This window comes from Chelon labrosus, assembly GCF_963514085.1.
Source record: "Chelon labrosus genome assembly, chromosome: 14".
In the NCBI taxonomy this organism is placed as follows: Eukaryota; Metazoa; Chordata; class Actinopteri; order Mugiliformes; family Mugilidae; genus Chelon; species Chelon labrosus.
Window position 1 is genome coordinate 17,092,912 of NC_140347.1, and position 25,500 is coordinate 17,118,411.

The window sequence follows — 25,500 nt, forward strand, 5'->3', positions numbered from 1 at the left end:
CTTCTAACTCTCTTGTGTGCTGTGCCAGTAGACACATTAAAGTTGTCTAATCATATCAGCTCTGCAAAATGGTGAACATCACCAAGATGTTTTGGTGAGCGACGTTAGCCGTCTAACCTTGTGTGTGTTTGCTTGTCTGTCTTCAGGTTTCAGCCTATGGAGGAAGTGTGGTCTTCACCGTGTCTTACACCACAGACCAACAAGAGCAAAGGGCCATCAGAATCACCTCGGAACCCGACCTAATCATAGAGGTAAGCTCAAACATCAACGAGCATTGACATACAAACACGAAAGCTAGATTTCGCTTTTACCCTTTGCACTAGCCTAAATGCACCTCCTCAGCAATGGGCCTACAAACCGTGGCAATGCAGGCCACAGCAACTGTGATTGGCTGGAAATTTATTTTCTCATCCACGTCTCTTTGTGGCTGTACAAGTACCAAAAATTCTCTCTTTCTGCCTCATAAACACTGTTTTGAAGACCTCAAAACAGCTGACTAGCCACCAACTAGCGTCTCAGCAGCATAATTACAGAATAATGCAGACAAGAATTGCTACCAACAACATTGGCCACTTATGTAGGCTACAGTGTTTACACAAGCCGTAGGTACATACACTTTGCATAGGAACCAACAAATCAGGCCGCAACAACTGTGATTGGCCAGAAATGCATTTCCTCGTCCATTTCTCTTTGTGGCTCTACAAGCACCAAATAGTCTCTCGTTCTGACTTAGTTGCCGGAAAATCTAACAACAGCTGACTAGGCGCAGACTAGCATCTTAGTAGCATAATTACAGAATAACGGCGACCCATCAGCCCACATGACGACACTACTGACCGTTTTGTCCACGTATGTAGGCTATAGCGTTTGCTCTATGTTGACTAACCCAAACCACGTCCAATGAAATCTGGACCTAGATCCATAAATGATCATTAAGAAAGAAATAGTAAAGAAGGAAGGAAAGGATGGAAAGAAGGCAAGACACTGGAGAAGTAAAGAAAAAGATTCCAGCTAATCTGCAAGGTTTTAAATGTAGTGTCTGGTAGTTTGTTTAAGTTTCTGTATTAAACTCTGTGGTGAGCAATAACTGATTCTGCAGGATAAGGACCCGTTCCTAGCTCTTAACAAATGCATTGTTCTTGTGTTGGGAGCAAGTGTTCACAGCCAGAGGAACTCGAGTACAAATGTGTGTTTACGCATGTGTGTCTGCGGCATTATTTATCTCTACCCGCAAGCCATTTGCTTTTGCTGGCAGTGAAGACCACTAAATGAAGCAGCAAATAAAAACTGTAAAAAAAAAAAAAAGCAAAAAAAAAAAAAAAAAGCAGACAGACGGATACTCACAAGCAGCTCCAGCTTGCAGAGAATCGCTGAACTTAGCAATAAAAAATGCAGATAGAGAGTCCTTCCCCCCCTTCCCTCTCTGTAAGTCTTTATAATGAGCAGGTTGCGATATGATGTATGGCGGCAATAAGCAAAGCAGCAACACTATTAGTTAACTGTTTATATCTCCCCTATCACCAAGCGACACTGCGCGTTAGTGTGTGTGAACCTGTGCTACACAAAAAATAACAACGCTGGCGTATACAGTAAGCAGGCTGGTGTGTGCGCGCATATGTGTGTAGAAACAATCCTGTTACTTTTCAGAAAAAACTTTCTACCAATGATGTGTTAAAGTAGTGGAGATGTCCATAAGAACTGTTTGATGGTTTTTGAACACGTGGGAGGACATTCTTCTGAATCACTGGATGGAAATAGAAAAATAATTAAAACGGAAATAACAAATTTCTTCTTGTAGAGACACGATTTAAGTTTAAATCTAGACACACATGGATACACGTACTATCAGAATTGAAAGGAAAGGAAAACAATACATAGAGAAGGAAGAAAGGGACAGAAAGAAGTCAAGACAGTAGGAAATAAATGAAACAGAGTGAACAATGGAGAAAGGAAAGAAGGAATAGGAAAAAAAGAATAAGGGAAAGACAGAATGGAAAGGAAAGACTAACGAAAGATGGAATGAAGAGTGAGGAAGAAGAGTGAAGGAGGAAAGAGGGAAAGAAATGGAGAGGAAGGAAGAAAGAAGAAATGAGCAGGAAGGGAAGAAACAGGAAAAAGCTGGAAACAAAAGTCAGGCAGAATGAAAGATGAAGAGAAAGAAAGAAAGAAAAGAAGGAAGCAATGAATATGACAAGGGCTGAAGACTGAAGAAAGATGGAATGGACTGTGAGGAAAAAAAATGTAGCTAATCAGGAAGCAAGAAAGAAGAAACAAGATAGGAAGTAATAGGAAGGAAGGAAAGAAACGATAAGGAAAGAATCTGAGGAGAAAGATGGATCGTCACAGGCCAGTGAGCTTGTGTTATTTAAAGACTTGTCAGTGAGATCGACGGACTGGGAGGAGGAGGAGAGGAGGACAAGTGTCGGTCTTGTTGTCAACAAAAAGCCTCTCCAAATGATGACAAATAATGAACCACCTCCACACTGTCAGCCGGCGTTCTCCCTCTTGTCTCCCTTTCAGCTTTGTGTCGTTCTCCTTTCTCTCTCTTCGCCCACTGTTTACTCTCTGCGTATCTGCGTGCAAGTTGTGATATTTTCTGCGGCGCGTTTCCGTGCGTAACGCGGGAACGAAGCTCGCGTCTGGGGTTTGTACGTATTTGGGATCTGAATAGATAATAATCTCTCTGTCTTTGTTTGTCCTGTGTGGCTTTGTTGCTTTCTGCCTCTTTCTCTCAGCCCGTGCCCACTCCATCAGCCTCCACCGACACGGCTGAAGGAAATGTAAATACCGAGCCATCGTGACAGCCATAACAACCAACCACTGTTCCGCTCACAAGTGGATTTTGAGTTGGCTTGTATCAGATTAATCAGACTGTATCTACATTTTTAGTTTATTATTTCTTTAAATTAAAGTATAGCGGCATATTTTAAATTCTTTAGTTGTTCAAGAATTCTAGAAACATCTACAAGCAAGTTGTATTGGTATAGACATGTTTGCTGTAATATGATAAATGTAAAATGAAATGAAGTAAAATTATAAGCTGTTTTATCTGTTCTCCGTGGTAGTACACACTCATAACATAAGTTTAGACATATAACTATTCATGATGCAATACTATCCAAAAAGAGTCTGATTGGTCCTAAATTCAACAATTCAACAATCCTACAAAGGAGATGATATACTCCCGATTGTCTCAAACTCTTGTCTCAACATCAGAGAGTCATAGAACATCTGTGATTATGTAGTGTACACACAGAAAACATGGAATATTAATGAAATTCAACAAGCTATACTAACGATAGGCGATGAAACCCTTTGGAGATGTGAAGTGGACAGGTGTCAAGTTGAACTAATCTCGAAAACCGGCACAAGCGTCTGATACAGTTGACTGAGAATTTCTGCAAACGCTGCACGAAAAGACCAAAGCTAACAACTATTACAAACATGTTAATGAGACACACTTTTAGACTGGTGAGACATTTCTTTCTGTTTGAGGAAAAGCTTTTCCCTTTTAATCTGTCCTAGCACAACACACAAAATGTGTATAAATCTGCACATAAAAGTAGTCCATTCATTCATTCATTCGTTTTCTGTAACCGCTCGTACTCTGGAGGTCCGCGAGGGGGCTGATGCCTATCCTAGCCGCCACTGGGCGAGAGGTGGGGTACACCCTGGACAAGCCAAAAGGCGAAGCTCTCAATGTACCGCTCAATCTACGTTCCAAACCTCACCTGTGGTCATGAACTTTGGGTAATGACCGAAAGAACAAGATCGTGAATACAAGCGGCCAGAATGAGTTTCCGTCGCGGGGTGGCCGGACTCAGCCTTAGAGATACGGTAAGGAGCTCGGACATACGGGAGGAGCTCAGTGTAGAACCGCTGCTCCTCCATGTTGAGAGGTGGCTAGGGCATCTGGTAAGGATGCCTCCCGGACACCTCCCGGGAGAGGTGTTTCGGGCATGTACCACCGGAAGGAGACCTCGGGCCGACCCAGGACACGTTGGAGGGATCATATCTCTCGTCTGGCCTGGGAACGCCTGGGGGTTCCTCCGGAAGAGCTGGTTGAAGGGGCTGGGGAGAGGGCTGTCTGGGCTTCCCTGCTGAAGCTGCTGCCCCGCGACCCGGACACGGATAAGCGGGAGAAGACGAAGACAATTAACCTAACAAGCGTGTATTTGAAAGGTGGGAGGAAACCGGAGTACCCGGAGAGATCCCAGAACCTTCTTGCTGTGAGGTATCGGTGCTCATCACCATACCACTGTGCTGCCCTGAACGTAGTCCATAAGTGCCTTATTTATTCCTGTTTGTATAACTTTATGCTAAATGCTATTTAACCTTAACAATAGCCTCTAGAATAGATACCCTCTGTTAACACAGATGGCAAGTAACCACTGGAAACTGTTTGGAGAAAGCTAGTCACTTAAAAGAACAGTACGAACCACTGTATGTGGTTTCAACAGACTGACTCCAACCAGCTTGACCAACAAACCCTATCACGTGGTGGGAAAGTGCAGATGAAGGGCTTTAAAAGCTGGCAGGCAGTCGTTCTTCCAGTTTTTGTAGGGCACCACAGAGCGTTGTCACACCTAAAACAAGTACAGTTGGTCAAATTGGTCGTTTGCTCAAGTGCATAGCTCAGAACCTGGTGAGATGGATTCTCATAATCTCCCGAGATTCTAGCTATTTCACAAGGTAAACTTTGCCCTGCTGTTTTTTTGATTGCGTCTGCCCTTACAACACAAACCTGTATATTTGTTACTTAATCTTTAAAGGAACCAGTTGGCTTGGGGATTAGAGCCATATTAAGGTTACAGAAAAAGCACAAAGAATGATAGTTGGTTTGGGCCTTTTATGGGTGTGATTGCTGAATGTATTTAGTTACTTTCTGTTGTGATACATAAAAGTGAGGGACTGTAAAACCCTGTCTTTCAAAAACATAACACTGTTTTCTGAGGTGACGCTGTCCTTCTTATCATTCTGCCCTTTTTCTTTGTCACTCTTTCACTCCATTTTATATCTCCCATCTCTCTGCCCTGCTGCTGCTTTCTCTGTCTTTAGTACTCCCTCCTCCTCCTCCTCCTCTCTTTCAATTAGTTTTTATTTAATGGTTTATTGGCATGGTAAGCTCTCTCTCTCTCTCTCTCTCTCTCTCTCTCTCTCTCTCTCTCTCTCTCTCTCTCTCTCTCTCTCTCTCTCTCTCTCTCTCTCTCTCTCTCTCTCTCTCTCTCTCCATCAGTAGTTGTCACTCTGCGTTAGCCGCTACATGTCATTGATCTGTTCTCAACAAGAGATAGTCTGATACCAGACCTGGGCTCAATTCACTTTGCATTTAGTCCATTGAAAATGTCAATAGAAAACTGCAGCTCATTCCCTAATGACACATCATTCACTCTCACTCTCTTCTTTTCAGTAAACAGTTATGATAGGATGTGATTGTCCTCCCGTGTAAGAGGCACGTGAACTTTCTTATAGCTTCGAAGAGAACAAAGCTGGAAATACATTTGTTTCTTTTTCTCCTAACTAGGGAGGCGGGATGAAGATTATTGACAAGAGGTTTGGCCAGCCGGTGTACCCGCCCTCACCAAGCACCAATCACATTGTCCTCCTCCCGGAGAACTTCCTGGTTTCAGAGACAGCGCAGCCGATAAGTCGAAGGGACTTCCTGTCTGTGTTGGCCAGCGTGACCAAAGTGATGGTCAGGGCCTCTTACAGCACGGAGCCCAGCGCTGTTTACAGGTGGGAACCGCAACATGTACTGCACAGGCATTAAACCATAACCGATTGGGCTCTATTTGATAGAACATAGAAAAAGCTTAAAGTTGGCTCTAAATTCCTGGACTTGGTGTGCATAAAAAAAAAAAAAGTTAATAAAATGAATATTGCATTAGCAGTTATAAGTGTCAGCTGTATGAAACACAATGACCCACCCCAGAGTTAATACCGTTAGGCAGCTCTTTTTATAGCCTGTGAATATCCCTACTTTAACCTTGTCTAACCTAAACATAAAGATGGCGGGTTTTATGGGCGAAGCCTTTTGCTGCCTTCGAGTATTTTCCGCCTGAGAGAATGAACTCGGGTCATAAAAGTTGTAAAAGCCCAATCAGCCCAACTGCCGTGTTTATACACATGAAACTGTATGTTTAACTGTGAACATGAACAAGACTACCATTTTCTTGATATTTTTATCTGTTTCTGTGGGTGTGTGTGTGTGTTTGTGTAGACTCCACTCGTTCTCAATGCAGGTAGCGAATCCCGCTGCCAGAGGAGAGAGGAGGGCATCAGCTGTAGAAATGTGTTCTTGTCCTCCTGGATATGCTGGAACTTCCTGTGAGGTAAACACACACACACACACATGCACGCAGCTTCCCATACGACGATTGAAGGACAATTTCCTAGCACGCATCAGCACACGCAAGTTTTTCGGTTGCAGGATGCTGCTGACGTGCAATCATTCCAGCCTTGACTGACGGCGTTATGTTTTTAAAATGGACATATTCAGGCTCGTGCGCTAATTAGAGTGTAATTACTTCACACTACAGCTACTTGAAGACACACAGCTCTGTCTGGCTCTCTAACTCTGTTGCAGGCGTGCGTTCCCGGGTTTCGGAGAGTTAACGGCAATCTGTATAACGGTGTGTGTGAACCCTGTCACTGCCACGGACACGCGTCACAGTGCCACGAGGTCACGGGACATTGCCTGGTAAGATCACGTCACCTGTTTGTCGGTCTGAGTCAAACACAGAGGGATTTATTCTTTTACTCACAACAAAAGGTCAAAAAAGATAATGGGGGAATATTTTAACGTCTCTTTTAACTCATACATCTGTCACCCCATTTATCTTAATTATCGTACTATAGTAACATCAATATAGCTACATCAATCAGCCACAATATTAAAACCACTGACAGGAGAAGTAAATAACATTGACTGTCTTGTGCTTCTGGGAAACTTTTGGACCTGGCATTCATTCATGTGGATGTTATTTAGACATGTAGCACCCCCACCCCATAGCAATGGCTCTCGAGACTCTTCACTGTACCCTAAACCCAAAACCAAGTCATTTAGGGATGGTAGCGAGGAAAAACCCACCTTCTGTGGTCCCCATCTCCTTTAGGCCACCCCAGTTGAGAGAGAGGTAGAGGGAGAGTTGGGAGATCATTGGGGAACCCCTTGAACACCCATTGATCCATTCATAATTTAAGCTATACTTTCTAGAACATAAACACAGGGTTTGACTGGAGTCTGAGAGGTTTAAAAGAGGTTTTCTATTCATCTTTGATAATTAAGTTTGCTTGGATTCGCCACCTACTGGCGATGACAGGAACTGCAGAGTGAGACAGACATATACTTCATACAGTATATATACACAGTGCACACACACATACATATATGTCAGCCCTCTTATGTGCATCTGCACACACACACACACACACTCCTCGGCCTACACATTGCCTTGGGCTTAAGCTGTCAGCTGGCGTCAAGCTGAATTCGCACTTGCACAACTAAACACACACACACAAAAAAAACAAAAAACAACACACATACACATGTGGATTTTGTATTACCACGTTATCTTTCATTATTAATGAGGAAGACGCTGGGATGTGTCAGAAGGAGAAACACAGACACAGAAAAAGACAACAGACAGACAGGCTCACTCTCTCTCTCTCTCTCTCTCTCTCTCTCACACGAAGAAAAAGACAATTTGACACAAGCTCACTCACAAACAACAACACATACACCTCTCCTGTGGAAGTCCAGTGACATGGACACAGATGCACATACATAACTCATTCCTGTGGACTGATAGCTATGGCTGGAGCTGAACGACTAAATAAATGATGCTATGGTCCTATAAGTTCAAACCGTGTGTCTGTGTGTGTGTGTGTGTGTGTGTGTGTTCTAGCAGAAATTAGACGTTTGATTTAAGAAAAAAATGACTAAGAACGAGCAAAAACATCGACAAACAACAGAGTTACATGAAACTGCAACTGTTGCCTTAGCTGGACTTGATGCAAACAGTGACAAAGGCAAGCAAGAAAATTAAACAAATAGCATTTAATTCTGACTATATTTAATAAAATGACACCATCTAAGACTCAAAATCTTACAATTTTTCCACTGGCTCAGCGAAAACACCATGTCAGTGAACAAGCAGGACAAAAACCTAAGCGGTTGCTGGAGTTTGTACTTATGGTAATGAAATGCAATGCTACTCCTGAACTATATCATTAACCCCGCTGCTTTGTGCTTGGGAATAATTTGTTTTGACAGCTACACTTAATAACACCAATTCCACATTTGTAAAACTGCACCAGCAAATGCCCGCTTTCCTTGTAGTGGTGGTGGGGTAACCCCTGAGCCTCTGTAACCTTTAACCCCTAGCAACAAAGCACTAATTAGGCTGCTAATATAAAGCAGGTCTATTCTTAGCTCCCTGTTTCCTTCTGAGCTCTAACTTGAATCATTTGCTAGTGATTAAGTACAAATTAACACATAGCGCCACTCTACATTCAGCGTCATTATTACTTTGTGATGGTAAGATGAGCCGTTTTTCTGCTACATTTTGTGTATACTACACTGGAGATGATGCAAAGTCAGTTTGGATTGAGTACGACACATGCACGGCAAAATCAAAACACCCAAAATGAGTCTTAACTGAAAATATAAAAGGTATCTGCTTTAACACGGTGCTGTTTTGATGGATCTTCTCGTGACGTTAGAATCAATTGCTCCGGCAGCTTGTTGTTTGTCAAATAAACACCTTGCCCTCCTGACCCTAACAAACCCTCGCCCTGTTCGTCTCCTCCAGGACTGCTCCCACAACACCGCCGGCCCCCACTGTGACACCTGCCTACCTGGTTACTATGGCAATGCTACCCGTGGGTCACCGGCCGACTGTCAGCCCTGCGCCTGCCCGCTCAATCTTCCCAGCAACAAGTAGGTTCTGCAGACCCCGGGGGTTAATGCTGCCATGACAGCGCAGTTTAATCAAACGCTCCAATCTATCACCGCTGACCCCTCTGACTCCACTTTTTTGTGGTTTCTCTTCATAATCCTCGCCTTTCCTGATGCTTTTGTCTTATTTATTTATTTTTTTAAGGCTATCTCCACAGCTAGACACCTCATCACTATGGGTACGGCTATAATTGTAATGACATTAATAGAAATATCATCACCACAGGTAGATGCATCAATATAAGTAGGGAAACATCTCCCCCGTGGGTGGAAATGTCAGCGTCGTTGTTAGAAACAACATAATTGTGCTAGAAAGCTTAACGTGCTAGAGAACGTAAGCCTCCCACGACACTCGGAGGAAATTTGAAACCCTTCACCGTACTGTTCCTCTCATACAGACAGCCAGTCATGCTGTGCACACATCACAAGCTTCAATCACAGCTGCTTAGATTGCACCAGCTATTTTCTGAGGGATGCAAATGTACCATCGTACCGCTCGCGCACTACATCACACTGGTTTTTAGCAGTTTATAAGAAACGTTTTTAGAAAAGTTTGAACAAAGGACAAAAAAAGCTCCAAGAATGACTTAACCTATACTAAAATTTTTATTTATTTTATTTATTTATTTGATCGGGACAGTGCACATTAATGAACATCTGTTCAGACAGCAATAGACGTAAATATCCAGAGACCCTAGGCAGGTAACACAAAAACTTAAGACACAGGACAGGACAATAAATCACAATAAGAGGACATCACAAGACACTACATTACTAAGAAGATTAAAGGCAATGGTTACAAGACTGGTTTGCTTTCAACAAGTGCTTAAGGTGAGTTTTGAAGGTTTGTAATGTGGGACACTCCCTTATGGAGATTGGAAGACTGTTCCAGATCTCACTGCCCTTTACAGAAAGAGCATTTTGTCCAAAGGCTGTTTTTCTGTGTCAGACCTCACAGTCCCCTCTAGAGGAGGCCCTGGTCCTGAGACAAGGAGTGTCATTGCTATGGGGTGGGGTTGTCTGCTCTGGTCTAGGTGGGTGGTACATGTCTAAGTAACGTCCACATGAATGCCAGGCCCAAAAGTTTCCCAGCAGAACATTGAACTGTCACAAGATTGTCAATGTTATTTACTTCTCCTGTCAGTGGTTTTAATGTTGTGGCTGATTGGTTTATATTAACCTCACACAGACACAGTTAAACTTGAACTGTTACAAAGCTATGACAGCTGTGGTTGCTGCTGGCAACAGAATATTACAACTGGAACTGAATGGAAACCAGACGGCATTAGTGTTTGAATGTCTCCACTAAGAGCAGCACAGTGGTGTAGTGGCTAGTACTGATGCCTCATAGCTAGAAGGGTCTGGGTCCAAACCTATGATTATTAGGTGAATTGGTGATTCTAAATTGCATGTGTGTTGTAGGCATGAATGTTTTTTTTTTCTTTGAGTTAAGGGAACGTATTAGACTTTTTATATTTACCACCACTATTATAGATTTGCAGTCTTTCCAGATGACCAGAGAGAGATGTTGTGTGCTAGACGACGCACACACAAACACACACACACACACACAAAAGGCAGCAGCAGCTGAGAATTTTCCTGCAATCATGAAACGTCATGGTCGAAACTCTTAAGAGCTAAAGAAAGACCCAACTCTCTCCCTCACCTCTCTCCCCTCCTCTGCCTCCCTCTAACCCCGGCAGTAATAATAGCTTGACGGTGCCGTTCCTTTCAGCCCCCTCAAAATAGCCACGCCGTCCCTTCTGTGCGCCGAAGCCGGTCACTTAAATAGCCAGTCAGACTGTTCCAGTTAGCAGCGAGTCGAAGCTCATATGAACGTCTAATAAAGTGATGTCCGTATTAGCTTCGGCAAAGGAAGCAGTGCGGTGATTTACCCCGGATCGATGGGAATCAGTTTAGTGCTCGAGCCCTGTTCCTTTTATTTACGCTGCAGCTTAATTACCTCACCGCCAAGGAGGGACTTTCTTTGTCTGTCATTTAGATTTAAATCATTTCTACCCACAAAGAATGACCTCCCCCCTCGATTTGTATCTACAAAAGAAGATGTTTCTAAATCTTCTCCATTATAGCAACAATTATCTCCTGTTGTGTAGTCATGGCCTTCATTTTTGGACATATTATGCCACAAAGACATTTGCACTGATATTTATTTTTCTATAAATAAATAAAAATCAGTTAGAGTAAATTATTTTTGTCCAATCAGTCCCTAATGTTCACACGATTTAGATATTCTCCAAAAAGCTCCACATTTGTCTCTCATACAAGTTCCATTATTACAGCAAATGTTTTGGATGGAAGTGTTTTCTGTTTGCGTCTCCATCTTGATTTAAGTCTTGTATTTAATATTTACACACATTAGACATTTTGTAGATTGGAACTGTGTCGCCCGAGCCGATATTTCCGCTCACTATCAGCTTCAATTTAATTGTCTATAACAACTAATATGTTTTCAGTGATACCATGGTGATAACTTTTACCACATATTTAGCAAACAATCTCGTATGCTCACACTTTAACATGTCCCACTACACACTCATACTGCCAAAGACAATACATCCTCTAATAAAAAGTGGTCTTTTTGGTAGCTCTCGTGTTTTACCAGGTGTTTGAATGAGACTGAACTGTATACACTGATCAGCCATAACATTATGACCTCCTAATATTGTGTAGGTCTCCCTTGTGCCTCCAAAACAGTTGTGACTCATCAGAGAATGGACACGGGTCTTCTGAGGGTGTCCTGTGGTGTCTGGAAACAGAATGTTGTTAGTGGGGGGCCTTTGGGTCCTGTGGGTTGAGAGGAGGGGCCTCTGTGGATCATCCCACAGATACTTGATCAGTTTAGGATCTAGTGAATTTGGAGGCCAGGTCAACACCTTGTGCTGTTCTTCATGTTTTTTTGAGTTGTTCCTTTGTCAGGCTGTGTCCTGCTGGGCATGGCTGCTGCCATCAGGGAATTTCATTGCTATTGGGTGGGGGTGCCTGGTCTGGTCTAGGTGGGTGCTACATGTCTAAGTAACATCCACATGAATGCCAGGTCCAAAAGTTTCCCAGCAGAACATTGAATTGTCACAAGAAGGTCAATGTGATTTGGTCATAATGTTATGGCTGATCACTGTACATGAATGTCTGTTGTTGTGTTCTCTACACATAGCATTCCATTTCATACAGTATACCCCTCACAAAAAGTAAAAAAAAAAAACAACAAGCCCTGCTGTAGCACCTTGTCTCAGTTTCCTTTATGGATGCTGCTGATTTTCTATGATTCTTATTAATGTGCTATTTTTCTGTTTCTGTTCCCTTACGTGCTCAAATCCTACATGCTAAATCCATGCCAGATTTATTTGTAACTCGGTGAAGCAACTCACCGTTAATGAGCCAGTCAGTCGACTAGTGAGTCAGTCTGGGGCCTGGAACCCGAGCCAGCAGAACTATCTATAGTTTATGGAAGTGGGAGGGCGACTGAACAAGGGAAAGACACTATCACTTTACTCTCTCACTCTCTCAGTTCACGCAGGGGGGAAAGAGTGTTTTCAAAATCAGGACTTTACGGTCGTGCATGTGTGTGTTATAGCGAGTGGAAGTTAAATGTGTGTGTGTGTGTGTGTGGGTTTGTCGAGAGTGTGAATGTAAGGACTAGAAAGTGAAAGCGGGTTCACGGGTGTGTGTTTGTGTTTGTATGAGGAGACGAACAATGGCCTTAACTCGCCTCTGTCTTGCCCTCTTCCCCCTCTTCTTTCTGGCTGTCTCCACCCTGGGACAACGCTACCAAACTCATCAACAACTTCAACAACAACAACCACGTCGTCATGGGAACCATTACAGCTTCAGCCCCACCTGCCGCTTAGGTGAAGATGGGGACGTGCTGTGCGACCAGTGTCAGCCCGGCTACACGGGACCACGATGCGACAGGTAACAATCTTATTAAAAGTCCTGGGTATCATTCCTGAAAATGTCTTTTTGGAAAATAAATCAGCCTTTTAGTCAGTTGTCGCGAACGAGAACAGAAAATGCTGCTCATTAACAGTTATTTTCTCTCGTTCTTTCTCATTGACCGTCCACTTCTTCTGTCCATGGCATATTTTCTTGAGTGACATTTTTGTCCCATTAGCAGAGGGCTTCTGTACCAAGCCAGGACTAATGAGAAGCCTTCCTCTCTGGATGTTAGTCTTGTTAAAACTTCAGGCTTTTCTGTCATGTGATGACGCGGACTGAGTAAATATAGTCTTGTCACCGCTCAGACTGAGTGTGTACATTTGGACTGTCTGTGAAACTGCACTCTGCATCTCTTCTTATTAAGATCAATTTAGGGAAGTATTATAACTTTTAAAAACTTCCGACACGGCCTGAAGGAACAGTTCAACCTAGCATGAGCTGAGGTGTGATTTACTCTGTATGAATGAGAAGTGACCTTATAAAGAAAGAGGAATATTTTGCCTGTTTCTGCAGAATAAAGTGATGGGTTCATCTGAAAAAGTATCAGAACACGTGAGAAACAATGGCACATGCTGAACCCTAAATACAGTATGGGTTTCTAATAAGCCACACAAGTTGTAACTATTGTTTTTTATTATTTTTATAAGGTTGTTCACTGATTAATGCTACATAATGAAGCAACACTTGGGTTACTAGATTGTATATACAGAAAAAAAATTGTTAAACCATTAAAAGACCACCAGTGTTTTAATAAGAAGAAAGGACAGTGTGCAGTTTCACTTCTAGTGGGCTGTCTGAGGTTAAAAATATTTCTAAGCTGTTACGTCCACAGTTGTATGGAGTTGTTGCTAGATTCAGTTAAGTCTTGGTACCTGGTCGGAAGTTCAACCATTCAGCAGTTTTTCACAACCTGATTTTTACAAATGTCTTATTCATCTATAATGTATTAATAAACAGTGTATTAAGCATTTAATAAGCAATGATAAACCCCAAAATAAACAATGCCTTATCATGAATAAAGATAGCGCACTTTCATTCAAAATAATCACCCTGTGTTTGGTGTTGGCCGTCCCTTTCATAGCTTGCCTGTTTGAGAGCAATATACGTCATATAAAAATAAAAATAAAACAGATTTTACTGTATATGCTATAGTATGAATTGGACACGTTGTCCAGTGCCCACATGTATTCATCTTTGAATTTTTTGTCACGCAAGTATAAGTTCTTGCAGAAGTTTGTGCTAGGCGTCGGTTTTCTTTTTTAAAAAAATCATTTATTCAAATGCTTTTTCAACCTGTTTTAAGTGGATATTTTATATATATGTGTGTATCTACAGTAAATATGATGTTATATAGAGATATTTTAATCTCCACCATTGCACATATGGTGACCAAACGTTGTGCCCTTTTATGTTTGCTGCTGTTGGTGGACACAGGGCCTCAGCTCACTGCCCTGCATAGTCTGCATGCCTCGCCGTGCTGTCCACAGCAGAATCTCTCTGTCTGCCTTTTAGTCTTTTTATAAACCTCATTTGCCAGTGGAAGGCAAACTGACTCATTGTCGGTCAATTTTATTTATTTTTTTAACTGTCTGTCCCATGGCATCTGCGCCGTGTTGCTATCCGGCCTCTGACCAATATAGGCTAGTCCTGGAGTGTCGTTGAGGGGACAGTTTAGCAACAATGCTGTATTAATGAGTGAGCATTTACAGAAATGTGTGTCCTATTAAGCTCTTTTAGACTGTCAATGATTCATCAGTAGCGTGGTTTCTAAATTTAAATTGTCTCTGTGCGTGAAGGTATGTGCAGCTGAATGCACATGATTCACATGTATGTTCTGATGCCATATGGTGCCACCCCTCACACAGAGAGCAGCCTAACGGTGGACAGAATCTAAGGGAGAGACTGTTGCTTCGACTCCGAACACGTAGGAGCAGACGTGATATAAAATAATATTTTATTACTTCTGACAGTACTAAAGTGGTAATCAGCAGTTGCTGTTTCTTGCTCTATTAGTCTAATTGATACCTGCCATGCACTACCTGCCATTACACTTCATTATCTACGGTGCTTTTGTTGTTGTTAGTGGTAATTAATTGTAATGTGCCAATTTGTCTGTATTATGGGCTTTAACAAAATAAGCTCCTCTACTCCTCCCGTGCTAATAGACTATCCACTCGCCGCTAAGTGATTCTGTTTTTCAATTTCCCGTCCATAAACAGCCATTTAGAGTATAGCTGAAAGCTCTTCAATGCAGCTGCTTAGCTAATATGCCCGTTAAAACACGTCGTAAGCCGGTGTTTGGGATTCGCCAGCGCGCTTGGATGTAATTGGACTTGCAGATAAGCTGCTTCAGATGTTACGCATTCATTTGGATTCGGGTGACTCTGTGCCAACTAGCTGCAGATATGATGGATACGACGCGCTTTAATTGATCACTCTTTCATCCGGAGAACAGGAGCATTATAATGAGGGTTCCTGTTAATGTTATACCATATATTGATATTAATGTTAACGGCCTCGCAGATGACAGTTATTCCATCACGCCTCGGTGATGCACCTTTTAATTTGGTAGAATGTTTGTACCGCCATTACCGGGAAGAAAAGGATTACCCTCTTTTCAAACGTGGCAGGTGGCATCCAAAAAACGAATATAATAACGACAACGACAACAACGTGTTACTTGTCAGCGGGAGTATTAAAACAAGAGTTAGCAGAGCATTAGTTCAGCATTACTAGAAGAAAGAGTTGCAGGAATAATAGTTTGCTGTGGATCTTTTCTGGTGAGGGTTCAGTCAAGGTTTTTGGAAGAGAACATTGAGATAAAAACTGACTATTAAACATTTAAAAATATCAAAAAAGGAATCTAGCCCGGTCTTTGTGTTGCTCATCTTTTTTGTCGGTCTCATTTTTTGTACCTAAAACCAAGCAGTTGTGTAGCTGATGCATGCAAAGTTACATTGAGAGCCCCTGAAAACCTGAATCCAAACCTTCAGTATGTGTTTCTAAAATTAAATATGCAATCAACAATCAAAAGGTAAATTCATTTTATTTTCTTTATCGGTTGAAACACACCTCAGAATGAAATCTAGACTCAAATTCTGCTTAGAAGTGAGTCAGTAGTCCATGCTAAGTAACTTCAGCAAAGTAACCTTAAAGGACAAAGAGTAAACAGTGGAAATTGTCAACAAACATGTACCGATCAGGCAAAACATTATGACCTGTCACTTTTGGACCTGACATTCATGTGAATGTTACTTAGATATGTACCACCCACTTAGACCAGACCAGGCACCCCCACCCCATAGCAATGACACTCCTTGATGGCAGCAGCCATCCCCAGCAGGATGCAGCCTGACACAGACACACACACAAAAACACTCTAGGAACAACTCAAAAAAAACATGAAGAACAGCACAAGGTGTTGACCTGGCCTCCAAATTCACTCGACCCTAAAATCATCAAGTGTCTGTGGGATGATCCACAGAGGCCCCTCCCCTCAACCCATAGGACCTATAAAGGCCCCCCACTAACACCATTCTGTTCCCAGACACCACAGGACACCCTTAGAAGGCCCATGTCTATTCTCTGATGAGTCACAACTGTTTTGGAGGCACAAGGGAGACCTACACAATATTAGGTCATAATGTTATGGCAGATCAGTGTATGTCACATATCCTCAGACTTTCAAGTTTCAGATGTCAAAATACGTCACAGATAGTTTATTCTACCATGCCTCTTCACCTCTGGTTTTAACACTGATCCAAATTCAGTGTCTATAGCTTTAAATGCCAATAAGCTTCTTCTGGCCACGCCTCTTTCTGGAACTCCACAGTTGTTGCCACGGACACACTCTTTTTGGGCATCTCATATTTTTCCGACACATAAAGTCTTTATGTTAAAAAAGAAAAACGTCACAGTAGTTTAAATACCTAGTACATTTTCAAATAAACGTCATATTATAGCTGAAACTGATCTCAAAATGCTTTAAGGTTACGGAAAAAATAAATGGTAGGACGGAGGGACAGTCTTCCCCTGGCGCCGTCTCCTCATTCATAACACTAAAAATAAAAGAGCGGCCTATCAACCAAACCCCTCTCTGTTTCTGTAACTCTCTACCAGTTATGCTCACCATCCGTTTCCTCTGCACTCTGATGGTTTTGACCAGGTGTTTAACTCCCCCCGCCAATGTATCTCCTGCAGGCACTCACACTATAAATACCTTCACTTCCTCTCGAGGCCCAAGCGGCCACACACACACATACATACATACATGTAAGCTGGCTGTGTAATATAGAATAGAGTCGAGTAGGAGGCCTCAGATCCTGCAAATAAGACTAAATACAAACACGCATACTTTCTTTCTTTCTCCTCCTCCTCTACCAGGAATGATATTGCTGCCAGTACAATTCGCCACTCGACTAGGAGGACGTACTTGTAGCGCACCGACCGAAATACACACTTGAGCGACAAGCGTGCACCCACACACACATACACACACAGAACCTAATAAACCAGTTCTATTGAGTACCAAGGAGGGTCAGTGATAATAATGGCTGGCTGCTCTTGACTCTTTCCCCCTCCGTCCTTTCTTTTCCCTCCTCTCTAAATTCAATTCTCTTTTCAATGTGAAGACCCCCTTCCCCTCCTCCTCTTCTCCATCTCTCCCTCTCTCTCCTATTTCTATCCTCCCTCCCTCTCTTCTCACTTTTCAGCCTGTAGAGCTTTATTTCAGCTTCTTTATTTGGTTTCAGTGGCTCTTGTCACGGCGCGGCACTCTCAGGTTAATATATTTCCCGGCATCTGGACGTCCGCTTATTATTAATCAAATGAAAGAGTCTGGAAAAGCAAAAAAACGATAATAACAAAATCTCGGTTTGCTTTTACAGTTAACACATCTGTGTGTCTTTGTCCTTGCTCGAGGGTCACGGAGACCATTTTTAATTTTTGTTTCCGTGAATGGCACAGATCAAGAGGCTGCAGTTATTTATTTTTCACTACACATGAAGAATGTGACAACATAAAAGATAACCAATCCTTTTTTGAAATCCCTTTTTTGAATTTGCCTTCAACCGGGACCCCAGATGTGTCTTTGTGCATTAAAAGTTTACATTTTAATGCACAAAGAACTCTAATGTCTTATTACCATTAGTAGGCGTAGCATATATAAATATATTTCACACATACGATTGTTTTTATTTGAGTAAAACCTGGGCAGCCTACTGCGAATACTTGGAACGTAAATGCCTGAAGCCAATATATCGTGCTCTTTTTAATAAGACTTACTTTTTAACAAACTTTCATATCTGTTGATGCCTGTTTTGCCCTCTGGCTCTTTGTGCGTGTTTCTGTCTCGTGTGTTAAATTTGAATTAAACTATTTTTCTTTAACCGAGTATAGTCTCGCTGGTCAGAGGCGAGCTCTAGCGGTCCTCGTAATTCCCATGGACTCACCTGGGTGAGTTTTACCGTTTTGTTTATTTGGTGATCGGATATCGACCGCCAGCTCTTGTGGGATTACACGTTAATTAGTAATCCTGCGTTTGGACATCGGCGCTGGAGGCAAAACGTTATTTTTGACAACACTGACCTGCTTTAGAGGCTGAAATCTGAGTCATTTTATGTGGATGCAAAAGAAAAAGGAGGCGAGACGAACCACTGTGTATTTGTTTGCAGAGCTGATGGCTGAGAAAAGCTCTGTTTTCAAGTATTATTTGGAGCATAATAGCAGAGCAACATTGTGTTTTCAATAGATATTGTTGTAGTACCAGCTCTTTCAATAAGAGAGGGGGAGAATAACGGTTGCTACAACTTCAATGCACAAAGCTAGGATGGTGATCAGGTTGTGAGGTATTGTGAAGTGTCTGTGTAAAACTTTTTTGAGCTCTAACATCTCTTACTTTGTACAAGTGTGCTTGAAGGAAGTAGACACACAGTTTGTGCAGAGAGTTTCAGCCACGTCATTCCCAGTGATGCTGATGAGGGTCCTTTCGATGCAGAATCCATGCAGGATTCACTAACATGTTTGCTACCTGCTCTGACAATATACAGTACGTGTGCAATCTGTGATACCAGAGCCTTCAAAATATTCCTCAACACAGAGCTGACCTGTCCTCACAAACCGGTTAGCCAATAGTTTGCAAGGCTGGAGTAGAGAAAAGGGAAAACCGCAACACACCTTTTTTGAATCTAAAAGTTTTTGGAAAAGCAGAGATGCCTCTCCAAGAAGGTTATTACACTCTTATAACGTGCAGTAAATTGTAAATAACTACCAGATATTAAAAGTTCCAGGTATTCTGGAAAATGGCCAAAAGTACTTACTTACAAAACATTTGTCTGACCTTTTTTTCATAGTCAAAATGAGCCAAAAACATCCAGGTGGACATTTCGTGGCTTAAAGGTTAAAGGGTTAAACATTATGAAAGATCAGGATTGTGGATATGTGCAAATATACACAGTGGCAACCTTTAATTTGATGGTGACAGAAGGAACAGATGAGCGAGGCCACGTTTGCGGGGTTGAACGTGGTGGGAAACTTTGAGAATTGGTGGATTATTCACTCCTGTTAGCCAAGCGAGCAGCTTAGTAGAAGTGTTGATTTGAGGCAAACGCATAGTGACTGTTTATGCTGCCTCCTAGATGTTCCAATGGATACTACGGCCAGCCCACTGTACCAGGGGGATCCTGCCAGCCCTGCGATTGCCATGGCAACCTGGACTTATCCATACCTGGCAGCTGCGATCCAATCACGGGCCAGTGTCTGCGGTGTCGCCGGGGTTATGGTGGTGGAGCTTGCGACAGCTGCGCTGAAGGTTACTACGGAGACGCCATCACGGCGAAAAACTGCCAACGTAAGTAATCAGACTAACAGTAGGGATGTTTTATTTTGTCTGGCGTGGCCACAGTATGGTGGCTATAGTTTCTTATAATACTAGCAAAACTTCTCAATGTGCACGTTACATTGGTTCAATATCCAGTAGAATGGTACCTTACTTCCCAAGTTTTGATATTACTGCCTCAGTGCTGTTTAATACAGTGGCCCTGAAGGTCAAAACACAATGGCATTTCACAAAACACAACAACATTACAGAAAACACAACGACATTTCACAAAACACAACGACATTTCGGATTGCGGAAAGTGTAGGGGCGACACTTCTTGTTTCCGACTGGACAGAACCTGATGTGTAACATCATTTCCTGTTTCTACTCCGCTGTGTCCGTGCACAAGTTTTAAACCACGTTGGAAAGAATGGAGGACGAGATGGCATTAATAGAGGCTATTTTGAAAGAGGACACACATATAATGTCATTCTTGATATGCTTTCAACTAATCATGACATTAACATGTCCCTCGGAACCCTGAAAGCACAGTTGAAGGAGTTACGACTGAGGAGACGGGGCAACTACGTCCTCATCGTGCGTCCCCTCTGCCTCTTTAAATAATGCCAATGTCTTTCCGCAAGACATGCAGAAATTTGGCAACGACTGATATTTTTTTCCACAATGTGGACAGTACATGTTGTCTGCTTTCAAAGCGCATCACAGTGTCTACACTTACGCGTAGCGGACCATTCACAAAGCGTCATTTCTTGACTGGCAGCGAAACAACCAATCACATCAGCTTATATTTTAGCACGGCGGGTTCTGTCCAATCAGAAACAAGAAGTGTCGTCTCTACACTTTCCGTAATCTGAAATGTTGTTGTGTTTTGTGAAATGTCGTTGTGTTTTGACCTTCAGGGCCACCGTAGTTTAGGGAATAAATCAGACTTTGCATTGACATCTTGACTTTACAGAGCCTGCTTGTAAGAAATTTAAATAGATAGTATTGCTTTGGGGTCTCCTACTGGTAGTCTCAGAAAAAGATCCTCAACTCCTCAACGTGTCTTTTTTAAGTGTTTGTGTCGGTGTCCATCTGCATCCCCCGCAAACTCCGCCCCCTCAAAGCCGTACGCCTAGGGGAAATACTGCTCACTGAGTACAAATTGGATCAAAGTGATATAATGACAGCAGTTTGTCTTGAGATTGTCAACAAACAGCATGTCATCAGAATAATTTTAAGGAACATATAATCATAAAAAAAATGATGTACACAAAGAGACTTCAAGGGAGAAAATATCAAAAATATCATTTGGTTTTCAATAAATCATTATATGGAGAGCCGGCAGTGTGTCTCAGCGGGGGCGTCACACTGAAGGGCACTATTTCCTTTACGGAAGTCAGTGTTAGCTAAATGATACCTTTAATCCTATCACTAAAGGATTGAGTAGATAGTACACCATCTAGTGTGGGTGTGTGTGTGCGTGTGTGTGTGTGTTCGCGTGGACAAGCAGCTGTGCTAGTAGGAGGTGTGATGTCGGAGCGGCCCACTGACTGCCAGCTGTGTTTAAGAGCAAGAATGAAAACTATACCTGTAGAAAAAGGGAGAGTTGGGAGGGAGTACAGACGTACAGATGGCTCTTGTTTGTGACAATGTTCATTAAAACCTGTGCTGTCGACAGAAACTGCGGGGCGGGCGAGAAGACGGATTAGCAGACAGCGTTAGCGATAGACAGGCAGACTGATAAAAAGACGGATAAAAGTGTCAGAGCAGCACAAAAGCGGGCAGACAGGCTGACACAGGGTATTAATGTGAATTTGATAGTCCATTGTTCTGTAGTTGTTTCCCCTCTCCACCCAGCTAAATGGTTATTGATTAATCAGCCTGATCTATTGCTCTCCTACAGTGCTGATCGGCTGCTTGTGTCTGGGAGATGGAGAGTTGTTATTGATCCTGTACGAATGACAAAAGACCACCAAGAATTATTAAAACACAACAGCTCTCTCTCTCTGCTTCTGTCAGTCTATCTCTCTCTCCCCGTCTGCTTCCCTCTCCCCTATCGCTCTCACTCTTAATGAATTTTATCGAGTGGAGAGGAGAGTTCAGGCCGAGTCCATTTGTGCGCTATTAGACTGTAAAAATCCTTTACTTTTTTTGTTTGATGTAAGAGTTCCAATCTGAAGCCTTCTCGGCTGCAGCCATTTTGTGTCTCTGCCTAATATTGGTTCAGTTTAATTTCCTCAGAAAATTGGTTTGATTTTTTTGTGAACTTAACCACGGAGCAATTTGTCCGAGGAACAAATTCAAGAAAATTAACACCTCCGTCCATTTCTCACACGGGGAAATAGTCGTTTGAAAGTTGTCGAAAATATGTGTGGATTGGTCTGTCAAACATTTGTCCAATTACTGGAACAAAGTGGATATGAAGTAATTCAATAATGTAATTATGCTTCCTGTGTGTCTGACACTTAATGAAACTTTCATAGATGCTTTGAGCAGCTGATCGATAAACTCTTTGAGGGATCTTAGGGAAAACTCACAACTCTAATTTTCCAACTCTTAATGGACTGTTGATTATAGAAGCCCTGACTCTTTTCGTAAGATAAATGGACCTAAAGAATTGGCAAAGTGCAATTTAATACTCTATCTACAAGAAAAAAAGTAAAGTAAGTCAGTCAGAAACAATTCAAACGTGATTTTTTTTTTATCAATGATTTTCTGTTCATAGAAAATAGAATGCATATATAGTGTATTATAGTGAGCATCAATAATGATCACATGTATTGATTTTATGTTGGATAATAATTTGTTAGTCACACGTTCTTTTTACAAAATCACAGATTCCTACTATGTTTCCATCATAGACAGTATAAAGATGGACGACGAATGGCTCCTCAAAAGTGAAGCCAAGGCAAGTAGAGCTCCCCCTGGTGGCTGGCTGCTGTATAGGTCATAAGCTCCACCCCCTCCATGTTACTGGATGGGACTTGAGCGAAACTAAAACACTAAAATACACGTCAATTCCATTTTTCTGATAAGTCTTGTTTTAGTTATTTGATGCCGTAGAAACAGGATATGACATCATGTTGACTACAAGTTGCCATGCCAACTGGTCTGTGAAGTGGTCCCGTAGGGCCGTGAGAGTTGGGTCATCAACAGCACGGCTCCTCGTCGCTCCACTCTCGGACCGTACTGTGCAGACTCTGGCTCCTTGGTCGCAAGATGGTGACATCCAGATTCCCAGGAAAGTAGCTTCAGTTTGGCCAGTGCAAGGAAGTGGGGACGTGTGGTCCATATTTATATACAGTCTATGGTTGGCATCTAGAAAAATGATGTACTTACTGTGTTTAAGAATAACTGCAAGAAAGGAGGTAGGAGATTATGTCATGTCCTGACATGTTATGTTTAGTTCTTGGACACCAAGAGAGGCCAAAGCAGGAAACAAAAGAACTTTAATTCAATTTATCAATCAGGATCAAAAAGTGCATAACCCTACAAATTTCAATCCAAACTAAAGAAGAAACTGGTATCTAGAAAAGCTCCAAAGGAGAGAGTCCATGAGGTAGGAGGGAAGCAGCAAGAGAAATGGATAACAGGAAAGAGACCACACAAACAATCTAGTAGCAAAAATCCAGTCGAACTCCAGAATTTGAAGTGAGCCTGATAATGTGGTAGACATCAGGTGTGTCTGCAGTCAACCACCAGGAAGCCACGCCCTGCCACTCTGAAATATATGTCTCTAATTAGGGAAGCCAGACATAACATGGCAGACCACACTTGCATACAGAAATGCAGTTGCAAATAAATAAAAACTCCTTAGAAGTTGTCTTATATTTTCCCTTCTTCCAGTTTGTTGAACTATTAAAGTACATTTGTACAAAGCATATTTTATCCCATCTGCCCCATATAACCTCTTTGCATTTAGAAAACTTTTCATTGGGATCACATTTCTTTAGGGTCCATAATTTTTGCAAAGCCCAGTATAGAATCATTTTTACTATATTTATTTACCACACACTCTTCAAGCACTGATTATAGCTTACAGTTATTATGTACAATTCATGGGACACAAAAAATAAAGGGAAACACGCAATATATGTGAACTAATAATACAGGAATCATGGCTTTTTCCTTTTTCAGGAAACACATTCAGAAATATTTCACTGTGTAACACAATCACAATCAGAGTTCAGGGTTTTCAGTCTGTAAATGGACACAATGTATTACTGTGCCTGCTCTCTATAGAAGTAAGCACCCAGCTAGCTCTAAAATCATGCTAAAAGAGGAGAAATTTAGAGATTTAACGACTTTGTTTGTGAGTATACGATATGCGTGCGTACACGCGGCACATGGCAGATGCACAGTAACTACTCCTACAGCTTGTTGATGCGATTGTTGAGTAACAGAACATAATGTATTTCAACTTGAAAGCGCTATCTTCACCCCGAGCACAAGCACAGAAAATAAAAACAAAAACTAACATTTCATCCCACAAGGCTTTGCATTGTAGCAACTGACAGAACAGAGTCCAGATGGTCCTTGAAGGGTGAAGCTAGGGGGGTGAGAGACTGTGAGAGAGAGAGAGTGTGTGCCAAACGGAGATAAGCATACCATACAGTATGTGCATGTTTTCCTGCACGTGATCTAGTGTGCTTGTACATCTGCATGCATGCGGTGTAGTAAGTTTGCGTGTAGGAGGGCATGTGTGTCTTTTTCCGCAATCGCGTGTGAAGCATAAATCGATATATATGTTAGGTAGCGTGTGTAGGTTTCTGTGTGTGTGTGTGTGTGTGTGTGTGTGTGTGTGTGTGTGTGTGTGTGTGGACATCTGTTGTACCCTTCTCTCGCTTTCCCATCCCACAATCAGGTCCGTCCTTCTGTCTCTTTTACATCTAAGAGGAGGGAAATGGCAGGACGTTAAACAGGCTGCGTGTCTGTGAGATGTGAGCTGCTGATTTCAGACGGCGTATATGGTTTTGTGTGTAGGGATGTGGTCTTCTGACAGCCCATCCACCAGATGGAAGCTGTGATGTTCAGGCTTTTAATTGTATATCTAAAGGGTTGATTGGCGTGTGCATGTGCGTTGTTTTTTCTTTTCCTCCGAGGGGATTTAGGCACAAGTTTAAATAAAGTTGAAGTCATGCAAAGTATCATAATTAGATAGGGAGAAGGGGTGAGGTTTGAAATGGGATAAAGGCCCTGAACTGAATGTTATGCTGCATTGGTCAATACCATAGACAGTATGAAGATGGAGGTGGAACTGCTCCTCAAAAGTGAAGCCAAAGCAAGTAGAGCTCCACCTAGTGGCTGGCTGCAGTATAGGTCATAAGCTCCACCCCCATGTGAATGGATTGGACTTGGTCCAAACTGAAATCCGAAAGTATGTCAAATAATTTTTTTTTCAAGGATGGTTTCTGTCATTTTAGTTAAATACTACTGATGCATACTCAAGTGTCCATTTTTCGGATAAGTTTTAGTTACTTATTTGACTCTATAGAAACAGGATGTGACAATGATAACTACAAGTTGCCATGCCGACTGCTCCGTAAAGCGGTGCCGTAGGACCGTAGAGTGGGCAAAAAATAAAGTAAGTGCAGCATATAATCAACATTTCCTTGTAACTGGTGGAGGTAGAGCAGAGCGTATTGATTAAACTGAAATGTGAGGGAGTCTGGCAGAAGTGTGGGCGGGTCATCGATATCGCGGCTCCTCGTGGCTGCGCAGACTCTGGCTCCAAACTCACAAGACGGCGTTGCTCGTATCTAGGGGA

General features: G+C 42.2%; 1 protein-coding gene across 1 annotated transcript in view; it reads left to right on the forward strand.

Moving 5' to 3' along the window:
• The first annotated feature begins 19,237 nt into the window (after nucleotides 1–19,237).
• lama2 (laminin, alpha 2) overlaps nucleotides 19,238–25,500 on the forward strand; it is a 98,192-nt gene continuing 91,929 nt past the window's right edge. The window contains exon 1 of the mRNA XM_084560984.1: nucleotides 19,238–19,764. Within this exon, the coding sequence (XP_084417110.1) occupies nucleotides 19,535–19,764 (230 nt within the window). The 5' untranslated portion in view covers nucleotides 19,238–19,534. The remainder of the gene's footprint in view (nucleotides 19,765–25,500) is intronic.